Source organism: Diospyros lotus, chromosome 5 (assembly GCF_014633365.1).
Source record: "Diospyros lotus cultivar Yz01 chromosome 5, ASM1463336v1, whole genome shotgun sequence".
In the NCBI taxonomy this organism is placed as follows: domain Eukaryota; kingdom Viridiplantae; phylum Streptophyta; class Magnoliopsida; order Ericales; family Ebenaceae; genus Diospyros; species Diospyros lotus.
Genome location: NC_068342.1, coordinates 1,030,319 through 1,043,862, shown reverse-complemented (window position 1 = coordinate 1,043,862; position 13,544 = coordinate 1,030,319). Strand labels below are relative to the sequence as shown.

The 13,544-nt window shown below is 39.0% G+C and overlaps 3 protein-coding genes across 6 annotated transcripts; all 3 read left to right on the top strand.

The window, feature by feature from the left end:
• Positions 1-1,314: 1,314 nt before the first annotated feature.
• Positions 1,315-8,887, top strand: LOC127801773 (uncharacterized). 3 transcript variants are annotated; one of them, XM_052337172.1, is made up of 6 exons: positions 1,605-1,753; positions 2,924-2,991; positions 3,226-3,335; positions 3,432-3,800; positions 4,006-4,723; positions 8,388-8,887. In XM_052337172.1, coding segments are annotated over exons 2-6 (1,254 nt in total). In that variant the 5' UTR covers positions 1,605-1,753; positions 2,924-2,936; the 3' UTR covers positions 8,390-8,887. The 3 variants fall into 3 exon arrangements, with proteins under 3 accessions (XP_052193130.1, XP_052193132.1, XP_052193131.1); XM_052337171.1 differs by having other exon boundaries at positions 1,611-1,847; XM_052337170.1 differs by lacking the exon at positions 2,924-2,991 and having other exon boundaries at positions 1,315-1,753.
• Positions 8,888-9,295: 408 nt separating this feature from the next.
• LOC127801774 (elongation of fatty acids protein 3-like) lies at positions 9,296-10,480 on the top strand. The gene has a single exon (XM_052337173.1). It carries the CDS (start codon positions 9,377-9,379, stop codon positions 10,196-10,198), a length of 822 nt encoding a protein of 273 aa, XP_052193133.1. The 5' UTR covers positions 9,296-9,376; the 3' UTR covers positions 10,199-10,480.
• A 1,680-nt stretch (positions 10,481-12,160) lies between these two features.
• LOC127801834 (pathogenesis-related thaumatin-like protein 3.5) lies at positions 12,161-13,497 on the top strand. Of its 2 annotated transcripts, none has more exons than XM_052337274.1 (3): positions 12,161-12,391; positions 12,578-13,238; positions 13,359-13,497. In XM_052337274.1, exons 1-3 carry the CDS (start codon positions 12,337-12,339, stop codon positions 13,495-13,497), a joined length of 855 nt encoding a protein of 284 aa, XP_052193234.1. In that variant the 5' UTR covers positions 12,161-12,336. The 2 variants fall into 2 exon arrangements, with proteins under 2 accessions (XP_052193234.1, XP_052193233.1); XM_052337273.1 differs by having other exon boundaries at positions 13,341-13,497.
• Positions 13,498-13,544: the final 47 nt, after the last annotated feature.

Sequence of the window (13,544 nt, the reverse complement as noted above, 5' to 3'; positions counted from 1 at the left end):
CTTTACATTAATACCTTACATATTTATATTGGTATGACATGAAATATAATATATCAATATAGAGTATCACCACAAGTGTAGTGTCAAACTTGAGTGTTTAAATAGCATCGTAATATTATTAATCACACACATCTATATCTAAATCATTATATATGTATTTTTTTTTTCAAAAACCTTATACTTTTTTTCGTGTGGCCAATTAAACTTTTGTTGTTTTGATTATATATCTGTATCATGTAATTTTGAGTCAATTCCACATCTCATAAAAATTGAGTTTGAGCGTGCAATTGATTCAAATATGCATATTGTAAGTCTATTTCTAACAAATCTTCTTATTTCACTTCCTATTATATTATAAATAATTCACTTCCTATTCTGATTTTGTCTAAAAATTAGTGTCAACTCTAATAACACTCCCTATTCTCTTCTTTATTCGATTTCCTATTTCATTTATTTATCAATAAATTTTAATTTTATTATTTATTTTGCAATTTAATAATAAATATTATGATATTAATATTAATATTTAATATATTTTTAAATCAATTTACTAACTTTTTTAAAAAATAATTATTTAACAAAATAGAACTTTTGAACTTGCTCAAACACTTTCGTGATTCGAGAAAGGGGGCCATTCTTCCATTAAGCTATCTCCAGCAAATTCAAAAATATACAAAATATACAAAGAAGACTCGTTGAGGAAGCTGCTGAAGAAGACTCGTCGAGGAAGTCGTTGAAGAAGACTCGTGGAGGGAAGATGTCGCGCGCTGCTCATTGTTGCTGTTGTTTCGTCAGATTTGTGGCTGTAGCCGTTGCTGTTCATGGCCACTGTCGCTGAATCTGTTATGTGCTGTCGAATCTGTTGCTACCGCCGCCACCCTGCAACTCGTCTTCACCCTTCTCATGTCTGGTTTTCTCTTCCCATATTGAGTAGTTGGGAGGTGAGAGAGATATAGCGAGAAAATTTAATCGCTAACATTGATGAGGCATTTAAAGATTGTCAAAAATTTAGCGAGCAAAAATAGCCATAGCAAGTACTACTAGAGCTCATTTTCTAGAATATTCTTCCCACAAATAATTTTGGCGAGCTAAAAATAGCGTTGCTGAATAATGGTATAATTAAAATAATAAAAAAATACTGAAAAATATGTGATTTGACCCTTAAAAAAATTTATGGTGAATGTGTTTTAATAAAAGGCAATAGCAACTTTGAACTGTGATTGGCGCAAACGGCTTCCTCTTTATGGGGGGCAACTGTTTGTCCCATTAGCCCAACCGGGCCCCACCGCCTCTCTCCATCATATTCCCTTCTCCACACACACTTCTTCTCTCTCCCTCCTCTCCACTTTCTTTTTCCCCCTTTGCTTCGCCTCAACGTTCGGTGGCCAAATCATCCCCATCAATCCATTGCTTCTTCTACTCCCATCGTTATAATATTCACTGCAATCACCAATTCATCACTCTGCTGCAGTTACAGATGAACTGGAAATGGGCAAGGTGGAAGAATTGCAATTACACGGCGGCCAGTATGAGCAGCAGCGGCGGCAGCAGGAGGTTGAAGGCGCTCTATCCTCGGCAATACTCTGCGATAGATGCTCGATCCGGCTCTGTAGAATCGGCCGGGAGTTCAGTCCCCGGTGCGCCGTCGTTGGGATCTTCAGCCTCACGGTTTTCCTGCCGGCCCTGTTCTGGATCCTTCCCCTTCACTCGACTCGGCCCGGGTTTGATGCAAACGACGCCATCAAGCTCCGCGGTACCGTCTCTTTCCCCTGATTTCCGTCGCTTCCGGGTGTACTTTTGGCCTGTAATTGGGGTTTTTCTTTGATGACGTGGCCAGAGCGTTTTAGGTTGGTTAATTCCCCGTGTTTCTATAACTAGGGTTTCTGTTTGACCTCTTTCGAACAAATTGCTAGTGTTTTAAGAGCTTAGCAAATTGTTATTGCTTTATGTTTTTGGGTTTATTCAACTCCGTTGCTGTTGTCTATCTCCAAACCGATGACAGTGCAAGTAGTTTGAGGTTTTGATGTGCCTCAGAGTCGTAGCGTATCCAGAACTGTAGTTTCCTCAGGGTTACAGCAAAAACAAACACCTCCATTAAAACATTTGAACTTAAATCATAAAATAAGTGTAAAATGTAGAGTTTAACAACCTCTTATCATTGAAAAATATATCTCCTATTGGGATGTTAGTCATTAGTTCAAACTTGGGTAGCGGAATGATAGTGTTTTCCAAGGAAGATGAAAAACAAAACTCTGAATGTAATGAAAACTGGTAGATTCCCCCCTTTCCCCTATCCACTTTCCCTGGGCCATGCTCAAAGCATACCAGAAGTTATTCCTGTGGATTTGCAAATTATGCACCAGAAGACAGACTTTGTGGTAGTGGTGTAGAATCAGGATCAGGAATCATAGATTACTTGGATGATTGGTTAGTGTCTTAGCAGTATCCCATCCCTCATCGCTGGTCCTCATGGGTGGTGAATTCCTGTCGTCAAGTTTTGCCAGATGTTTGGAGCAATGAATTGCTCAACTTTCTATTGAGATGGTAGTGTGTTTTATATGATTGTTGATATGTATGGGTATGGGAATGCTTAATTTTTGGCCTGTTGATTGTAAATAGATATGATTTGATTGGCGTCCTACTGCATTTTACCTTTTGTTTAAGAGTTTCAGGATTCTTCTCAAGTAGGCGTGGGATGTTCAAATAGGACCTTAAATGATAGAAAACCAACAGAATTTGATTGTTTTACGAAACAATTGTTTATTAAGGATGCAGACTTTATTTATTTTCTATAGCTGTTATTTTGCAAGTGCGACTAATAGGTATATATCTGGATTATACAAACATTGTTAGCAACAAATAGTTTATTCTCCTTTATTTATTATTGGATATTTCCTTTTTTGTTTTGTTTGTCTGGTTTCAGCTACAATTCAAGCATGCTTCAGATTGCAAAAGCCAGTTTCAGAAATAGTTCTTGGAACCTACACGATGGTTGAATACTCCCTTTCCTTCCCAACTTGAATCAGCTTTTGCTTGCAGGAAAGTTAAAAAAGGAAAATACAGTACATGTGTTAACAGGATTCATTAAGGATGTGAACTTTATTTATTTTGTAAAGCTGCTATTTTCATGTGTGACTAGTAGATATATCTGAATTGTATGATTGTTAGTGGCAAGTATCCTATTGGGCCTTTATTTATTATTGGAGCTCCCCTTTTTTCCCCCAGCAACAATTCAAGCATACTTCAGATTGCCAAAGCCAGTTTCGGAACTAGTTCCGCATATTGGAAGACTAGAGTATGATATTTACAATGAAATAGGTGTCCCAAATTCAAAGGTTTGTTAAATTTGTGTTATATATTAGATTTAATATTTTATTTCATTTCTTTTTATATTTTTTACGACTTTTCCTAAAAGCAAGTTACTTTATCAGGTCGCTATCCTATCTATGCATCAACCTAGTGCATCTAACTGGACCAATGTGGTGTTCGGCATTCTTTCTGATCCAATTGACGTTTCAATAAATCCAGTGTCCTTAAGTTTGCTGAGATCATCTTTAGTAGAGCTTTTCGTTCAGGAAAGCAATTTGACATTGACAAGGATTTTTGGGCAACCATCTTCTTTTGAAATTTTGAAGTTTGCAGGTGGAATCACTTTAATACCTGAACAATCTGCTGGTATTTCGGATATACCTCTGGTCCTCTTTAACTTTACTCTCAATAACTCTATACAACAAATAAAGGATAATTTTGCTGACTTGAAGGAACAGCTGAAATTGGGATTGCATCTAAGGTCATATGAGGTATTCAATTTAAGAAACTCCCTTGCATAATTTATTTGGCTTGTCAAGGGTTTGGTTTTGGACAGGTTGCAAACTGCAACTATGGACTTCCTTAGGGTCTTGGTTAAACTTCGAATCCTAAGTGGGTTTATTTAATGTAACCAATTACCACAGTTACTGGGTCTTTTAACTATATATTTTACTTTTTTTTTTTTTCTTTCTGCAGAGTATCTATATGCTGGTAACAAATAGAATCGGCTCAACAAGAGATCCTCCTGTTACAGTTCAGGCTTCAGTTAAGTCTTACACGGGAATCCCTTTACCCCAGAGGTTGAGGCAATTGGCCCAGTTAATCACAGGTTCTCCTGTAGAAAATCTTGGACTTGATAACTCGGTTTTTGGTAAGGTTAAGGAAATCAGTCTATCTTCTTTTCTAAATAATACACTTCATGCAACCCCACCGAGCCCTTCTCCAGCGCCCGGACCAGCACCAGGGCAAGATGATTATACTGATCTTTCTCCATCGTACCCTCCTGCTGCTTCCTCTCCTGATAATCATCATCAGTTTGCACCTTCTCCATCTGATGATAGCTACCCCTTTCCACCAAGCCCTGAAAATTCTCAGAATTCTGTACCTCCCATTTCTAGTGTTGCACCTTCAATGGTAGATGCTCACACCCCTCATCCTAGCCCACATTCTGGTTCTGCACTTGTACCAAGCCCCCCTCCTACATTCGATTATGACTCTGCTGCTCCATCATCCTTTTCAGCTGATGCTCCTGGTTCTTATCCGCCTTCTGTGGGTTCTACGCCACCCTTGTCTCCTTATCTTCCTCCTTTACCTCTTGTATCCTATGACTCTAGGCCAAGACAGGACAGGGAAAGTGGGAAAAAATTAGCATCTCCACCACATGCCTCACCCACAATCTCAGCATTTCCATCTTGTAAGTTATTATATTATATAATCTATAATGCAATTACCTTTTTCTTCTGCATCTTATAGTTTTTCCTTGATGCTACTACTAAAATGCTTTTCTGTTTCCTCTCTTGAGCTCAAGACCAATAAAACGTGGAAATTACTTTATTACAATGTTTTCATGCTTATTAGTTGCTGGAGAAAAAAAAGCTGGAAGTGTTTCAGTCAAAACTTTTAGGTTGATACTTAGCTTATAGTTATGTCTCTCCAACTGAATCTTATTTCTGGTATTTCACGCGAAGGGTGTCCCTACGTAGTGGTTTAAAGGTTTCGTTTGTTGCTGTTGTTATTCCCTTGGAAGTATGGCCATCTCATTTTTAGGTTCTTGCATTATTGTGGGTGCATCTGGACACTATGGACAATTTATTTGTATGGTAAAAGAATGTTGTATTAGTCAAGATCAGTATATTTTTTTTGATAAATAACAATATATAACAGGAAAGAGGAAATAATCGTCCTAAGGGATGGACCATGCACAAAAGAACTCTAGCATAGTAGTCCTAAGATTAAAAGCCTAAGTTTCTACAGGTGCATACAGGTCATTTGGAAAACTGACCAAAAGACAAGATACCCTGAACCTTCAAAACGCAAAGATGCACTAGGCCTTCAAAAGCCTTATATTTGTCCCTTTTCCAAATACACCAAAAACACACAAATGGCCACAACTTAAAAGGAGACCCTACTGTCTAGATAGTTTCCCATGGGAAGTGAGATTCTCCCTACTGACGGTGTGGCTCGTCAAATGAACAACTACTAAAATCCTTATTTCTTGTTTTGGGGCAAATCTTGTCAGTTAGGGGAGAGCATTAATTTCGGTTAATTTGATTCGGGTTTTTGCTAAGGTTCTGTTTGTTTCACCGTATAACATTTCACATTAAAAATAATCTTATTTTCTGGTGTTTGGTTTGCATGTGAAATATTTTCCAAATATTAGCTATATGTATATGTAAACGCATGCATTTATGTATTTGTATCTATGTATGAAGACCAAGGTTGAATATACACAATGTTTTTCATTAGTTAAATCAATAGTTGCCAGGGTCGTGATGTGAGGTTGGGGATGGGGTAGGTTTAGTCTATACACTATTTGGGGTTGTGGCACGTTTTCAACTTTTACTCGAGCCTATATTAAGTTTATTCTAATTAGATTATATCTTGTTTTTTTAATAGAAACTAATACTTTTATTAATGTTATAAATTATCTTGATAATGTTTGCTCTCTGTATTGGTGTTGTGCCCACTGAGTTTTCAACATGATAACAACTAATATTATTTTAATCAAAAACCAACAAAAGAACATCAAGAATTGTGAAAACAAAAAAAAAGAAAGTGAAAAGTGAACTTCATGAATAATAATCTTTGAAAAGCAAACAAAATTGCATACTATTGAAAATAGTTGGAGGTGGAGGTTCACCTATTTCCTTTAGTGACATTGTTGGAGAAAGACAAGTTGCCCGAAGGTGCCATATTTGCCCAAACGTGCAACTTGGTTGCCTGCGCAAGTGTCTTGAGGACATTTGGCCATCACTAGCAAGCTTGCTCCTGTCCCAATCCAATCTATGGGAGTATGCCTTCATATTGACAAAAAAACATATATTCAATGACAAATCATGCTAAAAGCCTAAAATCTTTAAGAAATCTTGTTGACGGTCTAGATTGCCAAAAATGGTGATCTAGTTCACCCAGAGCAATCTAGACTGTTTTTGACCCACAAATTGGGACATTTGTCCCTATTCGTGGTACCACCCCTCGTCCAACAACCTTGGCTTCTATGGTTCAATCCCTTTATAATTTTCACAACTTTAAGTACATGATTTATTTTTTATCAATAAGCATTAAAGTGCAATTTCTTTACTTGTCCAACTTCTTTTTTTTTTTTTGTGTGCTGTCTATGAGAACCTGTAATCACTACCCTGTGGTTGAGCACTTGGTAAACTCGTGGGCATGCACACAGAAATCCATATGGGCTCACCACTAAGGTTTGAACCTTGGTTTTGGAGGAAGCTATCCATCTGGACCGTAGTCCTAACTAATGTTTTCTTGGAAGATAGAATTGGAAATTGAGGGAGAAATAGCAAGAATTGAAGGGGGGGGGGGGGGGGAATAGATTGAAATTAGGGAGAACTAACAGAAATGAGGGGAGAATTTCGAGAGAACTGGGAGAGAAAAATAGATAGAACTTGAGGGAGAATAGAGAGAATTCACTAAACTTGATAATTCATATTGATATCCTTAGCCATGAGGGTTATGGCTGTATATATAAGCAGCCCAGCAGTTATCGCTACTCCGCTACTAGTAATTGCTTCTTAATTACTACATAACCTCCTAAATCACTCCGTAATTGAGAATAATCAAATAATAAAAGCAATAACTAATTACTTTTGTAAAATAAGTAAAAATAGAAATAAAAATAACAAGCTGGTCATGACACTATCATAGCCCCTTATCACCAAGTCCAACATCCATTTTAATTTAAGGATCACATTAAATAAATTTGTTAACAAAAAAAAAAAAAAAAAAATCCCTGTGCATTTCCATGTTTATATCAAAATATTATTTGGTCCAACTATTTTTCTGTTATTTATATTTTTCATAGCTTGCATTATTTTGTTTGGACGAGCGTCTATAAAACATGTAATTGTTATCTTCTTCGGAGTTCCTAAAATGCTCTTTAACACTTGTTTTTTTCATTTTCATTGATCCTAGTATGACTCATAACTTAAGATTTTTTTTTTTTTGGGGGGGGGAGGGCGTTTGTTGTTCCTTCTCCACTCATTGGTCCCCCATTGCTCATGCCCTCGATTTCGGCAAAAGAGATAAATCACAGGTAGAGGTTTTGCCTCACTACGCAAGGCAAATAGTCGAATCCATGATCTACTAGTATAAATTCCAGCTTGTCATATGACCCAACCACTTGACTTGTATCCTGGGGGGCCATTGGCTGTCCTCTTTGATTTAAGGATTACATTAAATAGTTTCATTAGCCATAAAATGTTATCATCACCCTTCATTTCCACACTTGTATCAAATTCAGTCCAATTGTTTTACCGATCTTTATATATATAATGATTTGCTTAACTTTTTCCAGGCATATACATCTATAGAACAGTTAATTTGTATCTTATTTGAAATTAAAATGTGCTTCCAGTACATTGTATGCTTGTTCTTGGCCTTGGGGTGTTTGACATCTCGCATCACTTTACCTGCTTTCTCTGTTTTCAACAAATGATAATCATGGAGAGCCCTGGTAGCAATTCATTTTATTATTTCAAATGTATGTGCATACTGTTTTCTGTGTCAATGGTAGCGACAGTTAGCCTATCCATGCACATTGAGATTGGAGAGACGTGACATAACATTGCATGTTCTTGGTCCTTGTCTGTGTCAATGTAATGTGAAATTTGGCCGCTAAAGTGACAATGCCACATCTACATGATAGAGTTCTTTTGTCAACTCATCTAGATTGGTACATTATGTTATGGTTGCTAACATTGACTTTGATCACTGCTGAATTTGCTTTTAATTTTGTTTAAACCTAAAGCTAGGGAATTAGTCATGTTAATCTCCCATTATTTTTGCATCTTTTGCTATTGGTCATTCATTTAAGGAGATCTGGTCACTTTGTTTCTCAGGATTCTTGGCATTCCATCTCTTAAGTTGGTCTTATGGATAAACAATGGGGTAACAGTGATTCCCAAACGTAGTTTCCCGGCTTGCAACACACAACGGCTGACAGTTTTGCCTCTGGCCATAGGGCAACACAGGAGGCGGTTCAAAGTTGCTGATCTTAGGAAGGCAACATACATACATATTACAAGCGTTCGAGAACTTACAGGTCAAAGCCAGAGAGGTGGCAGGCCTCTGCTTTACAATGCAACCAAGCAGGAAGTATGAGCTGTTCTTCCACAAGTGATTTAACTCCCAAGATGTAACTAGTAAACAAATGACTGTAATATGCAGTGTTTCAAGGAGAACCATTTCACTAGTTAGAAGTGTAAAATATATGGTTCTTTTTGAGCATCAGCCCAGTTGGGGTAGGTAACACCACATTTGTGTTAACAGAAGAATGGATGTAAACTGAAGGAAGTTTACATTACAGCCTGATGAAAATGTGGTATATGTTTTACATGAAGATTTCTCTGTGTTTGCTTTGCTGGCTTTAAATCCTTGATTAATTCTTAGTAAATGCGCAGTTGTGTGCTTTCAGCTGATTTAGGTTCATTTGCATTTGATGGGCTAAAACCATGCCCCAATCAGTCCATGGTAGAGAGATGTTTTGCTGTCCAGATCCTTTTAGATAAAGGGTAAATTTCTGTGTAAATTTCTTTAGTCTCTTGCATCACTCATTAAGTTACATTTGGTGAGAACAAAGTTTACATTAATCTTATGTTGTTATGTCTGGTGTTGATTATGGAACCAACTCTGTTCACAATGTTAAAGAATGACTAATCTCCATGAGATTTACACTTATAACCATTTCTCAGCCATGTTAACTTTCATATTACTTGCGGTAACCCTATTGAAATTATATATATATATATAGATTGATTGGGAAGCCTAATGGAGAGGGAGAGATAGAACCACTGCAGCCTTATCTCACACACTGCCGGTGTCATCTACAATGGAGAGCCAGGGCTTCTTCTCCAAGATCCAGTACTGGTTGGTGGATCAGCCGGCAATCACCCAATTCTACTGGACGCCAGGCCAAACCCCGGCCGCCTCGCTGCGCTTCCTCAACCTCGCAGTCCTCGGCTACCTCTCCCTCACCCTTCTCCTCCACCGCCTCCGCCTTCCCCCGCTCCCCGCCGCGCTCCTCCGCCCCATCTCCGCCGCCCACAACCTCCTCCTCCTCCTCCTCTCCGCCGCCATGGCCCTCGGCTGCTCCCTTTCGGTCCTCTCCCAAATGCCCCGCCCCCAGTGGCTCGTCTGCTTCCCCAAGCCCCAACCCCCCGCCGGCCCTGTCTTCTTCTGGGCCTACGTCTTCTACCTCTCCAAAACCCTAGAATTCGTCGACACGCTGCTCAACATCCTCGGCGGCCGCCGCCTCTCCTTCCTCCACGTCTACCACCATGCCGCCGTCGTCGTCATGTGCTACGTCTGGCTCTCCACCTCGCAGTCGCTGCTCCCGGTGGCGCTCGTCACCAACGCCTCCGTCCACACGCTAATGTACACCTACTACCTGCTCTGCGCCATCGGGAGGCGGCCGCGGTGGAAGAGAGTGGTCACCGACTGCCAGATCGTGCAGTTCGTTTTCAGCTTCGCGGTGTCGGCGGCGATGCTGTATTACCATTTCACGGGATCGGGGTGCTCCGGGATATGGGGATGGTGCTTCAATGCCGTCTTCAATGCTTCGCTCTTGGCGCTTTTCATTGATTTCCATTCCAATAACTATGCCAGGAAGAAGAAGATGATCAGGGACGAAGACAAGGATAAACGGACGTGATTTGATTTGTCTCTCTCTCTCTCTCTCTGTGCTATATTATATAGCAGAGTAAATCTCTCTCTCTCTCTCTATATATAATATAGCAGAGATTAGATGAACTGTTGAAAAATCAACGGTCCAGATTTACTGATGGTTTTAGCTGAATTCTGATTGGAATCTTCTATTGGAAAAACTGCCCTTATTGTTGTGCAAATAAATGTAATTCTATTCATCACTACTTAACCATGTGATGCAAATACCTTTTGTTTAACATTTAAAGGCCAAATCTTACTGTAATTTTGAAGGCAGTCAAGTAACTCTTTGTGTTTTTAAATTTGAATTAAATTAACTTTTAAGTTAATTACATTTATTTGAACTTAAATTTAAAATTTAATTTAGGTGTTTCGATTAAAAATAAAAGTATTAAGATGAGATTTGTTATAATTGATTTCATGATTCTAAATTCAATTATACAATAATTCATTTGTCTACACCGAACCCTAATGTGTAACTTGAGTGAACCCTAATGTGTAACTTGAGTAGTATTGGAATGAGAAAAACTTTTGAATTTAATCAAGTTTCAAAATATAGAAGTAATAATTGAGATTATTTCTAAGAGCCATGACTATTATATTTGGAAAATGCTATTTGTATAGAAGCTTTTGTACAGAATGTTAACAGAAATGATATATCGCGATATTTTGATCATGTTCATTCCCTTCTCCCTCTTCCCCCGCTGCAACTTCGCCTTTGCCTGTTCTCGCCGCCGCCTCGCCTCGCTGCTGCAATCTCCGTCGCCTCGCCCGTCGCCTCTGCCGCCTCATCATGTCGTCTCGGCTGCCTTGTCGCCGCACCTCGCCTCGTCGCTGTCGCTGCGCCTCGCCTCACCTCGTCGCTGGGGCCGACGGTGTGGAGAGGGAAAGAGAGAGAGATAGACAGAGAGAGAGATGCTGCATTTGGGGCATTAATTGTAAGGGCAAAATGGATATTTTGATTGTCCTGTAAATGTTCTGACATTTGTTCTATACAAATAGCATGACCCATTATCTTTTGGGTGAAGTAATTGTGTGTGAGAATTAATGTGCATAAGTTTGGAAGGAACTAGTGGAACGAAGTTTTCAACTTATGTTATCTCTCCCCCCAAAAAAAAAAAAAAAGTATAATAGAAAATTTGATCTTTAGTTTAAAATATAGTAATTTATTTGGTACTTCACTTTTCAAATTTATACTACTTAATTATGTTAACTAAGAAATTATACCTTACGAGATGTTAAAAAATAAAACATACACTAAATTATATCAAATTCATAGCCAAACTCATTAAGCAAATTAAATATGGATTAAATATTTTATTTATTTTTTTTGACTTGATACACAAGTTAATTAATCAAACCCATATTTTTATCTTTATATTTTTATTTTTTTATATGATCACTTAAATTTTTCGTTATTTTAATTATATTTTTAAATTTATATTTTCAATTTTCAAGTCAATTTAACTCATATACTGTGATCGTTTTTTCATGTGATAGTCTGATTTTTTTGTTATTTTAATTACACTCATTCACATATATTTTTAAGTTAATTTAATCCCTATATAAGAGTATAATCAAAATAACAAAAGTTTGAACGGCTAAAATATATATATATATATATATGAACATACAAAGAAAAATAAATGTATTTGGCCCAAGTTAATCCAATATTAAGAGACCATCCAAATATGTCCAATAGTTCACAAATAAGCACATCAAATACATAAAAAAAAAGTGTGAAATTTGAACCCTAGTCCTAAAGGTGTGGTTAAGCTGAATTATTTATCAGCATGAGTTTGTAAAGAAGCATGAAATGATTCAAAGGAATCCACATTAGGCTGAGTTTGAGTAGAGATTAGAGGGTAGAGAGTAGAGAAGTATGGGGCTGTTAACTAACTAGAGTGGAGAAGATAGGATTAGATCAGATGGAGGCAAGGAATCATTTGATTAGAGAGCAAGGAAGGAAGCCTCTTTGGCTACCCACCACTGCTTCTCTATATTCACTCTCCTCAACACGTATTCTCTCTCTCTCTCTCTCTCTCTCTCTATCATTCATATAATAAGTACACCACTCTGGTCTTTGGCAGCCCTCAAAGCTACTACTGACTGGTTCGGAGCCAAGCCATGGCCTCTCAACTCAGTAAACTCACCACTCTCTTGGTTGTGCTAATTGCATCAGGTAAAGCTCTTCTTCCTCCTACCTATGAACAAGTGGAGACAAGTGTTTTGGGGGTAGGAGCAGGGTAGTAGTAAACTCTCTTCCCGTCAATAATTACCTGAAAGTGAGGGTCCAATGGGTCCCTCTTTCCTTCTTGATATATTCTCCATTCAACTCTGCTAAAACTATTGTGGATTTGCCATGCAGGGGTAAGGTGGGCTGAGTGTACTAATTTCACCATAGTAAACAACTGCAAAGAGACTATATGGCCGGGAGTAGCGGCCAATGACAACTACACCGGTGACGGTTTTGCCCTGAAACCGGGCGAGTCGGGCACCTTCACTGCCTCCCGCGGTTGGGGTGGCCGGATATGGGGCCGAACCGGCTGCAATTTCGACAAGAACAACACCGGGACATGCCAAACAGGCAGCTGCGGCAGCTCCCTGAAGTGTTCCGGCCCCGGCCAACCCCCCTTCTCCATTGCTGAATTCAACCTTGGAGAAACAGACTACTATGATGTGAGCCTAGTTGATGGTTTCAATCTACCACTCATTGTCGCACCAGTTAAGGGCAAAGGGAACTGCAGCGTTGCCGGATGCGACAGTGACCTGAGAGCCAACTGCCCGTCGGAGCTCGCCTTTAAGTCCGATGGGAAGACCGTCGCCTGCCGGAGTGCGTGCAACGTGTTCGACACCGACGAATACTGTTGCAGAGGAAAATACGCCGACCCGGATTCGTGCCGGCCTACAAACTATTCAAGGGCTTTCAAACAAGCTTGCCCTGCTGCATATAGCTTTGCCCATGACGATCCTACTAGCCTTGTAACCTGCTCTTACACAGATTATATTCTGACATTTTGCTCCTCTAGGTATGAACAAAACAGTAAAGGATAATATCATGCAAAGGGTAATATAAATTCCATACCTGCCATGCGCAAACTGACTGATTTGTTGGCGTTGATGCTTGCTAGGAATCAAACGCTTGCTAGGAATCAAACGGCCTGCACCTATCATGATAAGCAGTTTGTGTGCAATGGATCAGAAAGCTTCAAGGCATTCCACGGCAGCTGGTGGATCGTCGTGCTCGGATTATTACCTATGCTCACAAGTTTAGGAGTAAAATTTTGATGGGTGATCCAAAGCTTCTTTCTGTTTTTGTTCTTGTTTTCATGTAC

Excerpts from the sequence above, each read along its gene's own strand:
- LOC127801773 (XM_052337170.1), top strand. The coding sequence starts at position 1,489 with ATGGGCAAGGTGGAAGAATTGCAATTACACGGCGGCCAGTATGAGCAG. Across the intron at positions 1,754-3,225 it reads CGACGCCATCAAGCTCCGCG|CAACAATTCAAGCATACTTC; the intron begins GTACCGTCTCTT and ends TTTTTCCCCCAG. Across the intron at positions 3,336-3,431 it reads TAGGTGTCCCAAATTCAAAG|GTCGCTATCCTATCTATGCA; the intron begins GTTTGTTAAATT and ends TTACTTTATCAG.
- LOC127801774 (XM_052337173.1), top strand. The coding sequence starts at position 9,377 with ATGGAGAGCCAGGGCTTCTTCTCCAAGATCCAGTACTGGTTGGTGGAT.
- LOC127801834 (XM_052337273.1), top strand. The coding sequence starts at position 12,337 with ATGGCCTCTCAACTCAGTAAACTCACCACTCTCTTGGTTGTGCTAATT. Across the intron at positions 12,392-12,577 it reads GGTTGTGCTAATTGCATCAG|GGGTAAGGTGGGCTGAGTGT; the intron begins GTAAAGCTCTTC and ends TTTGCCATGCAG. Across the intron at positions 13,239-13,340 it reads CTGACATTTTGCTCCTCTAG|GAATCAAACGCTTGCTAGGA; the intron begins GTATGAACAAAA and ends GATGCTTGCTAG.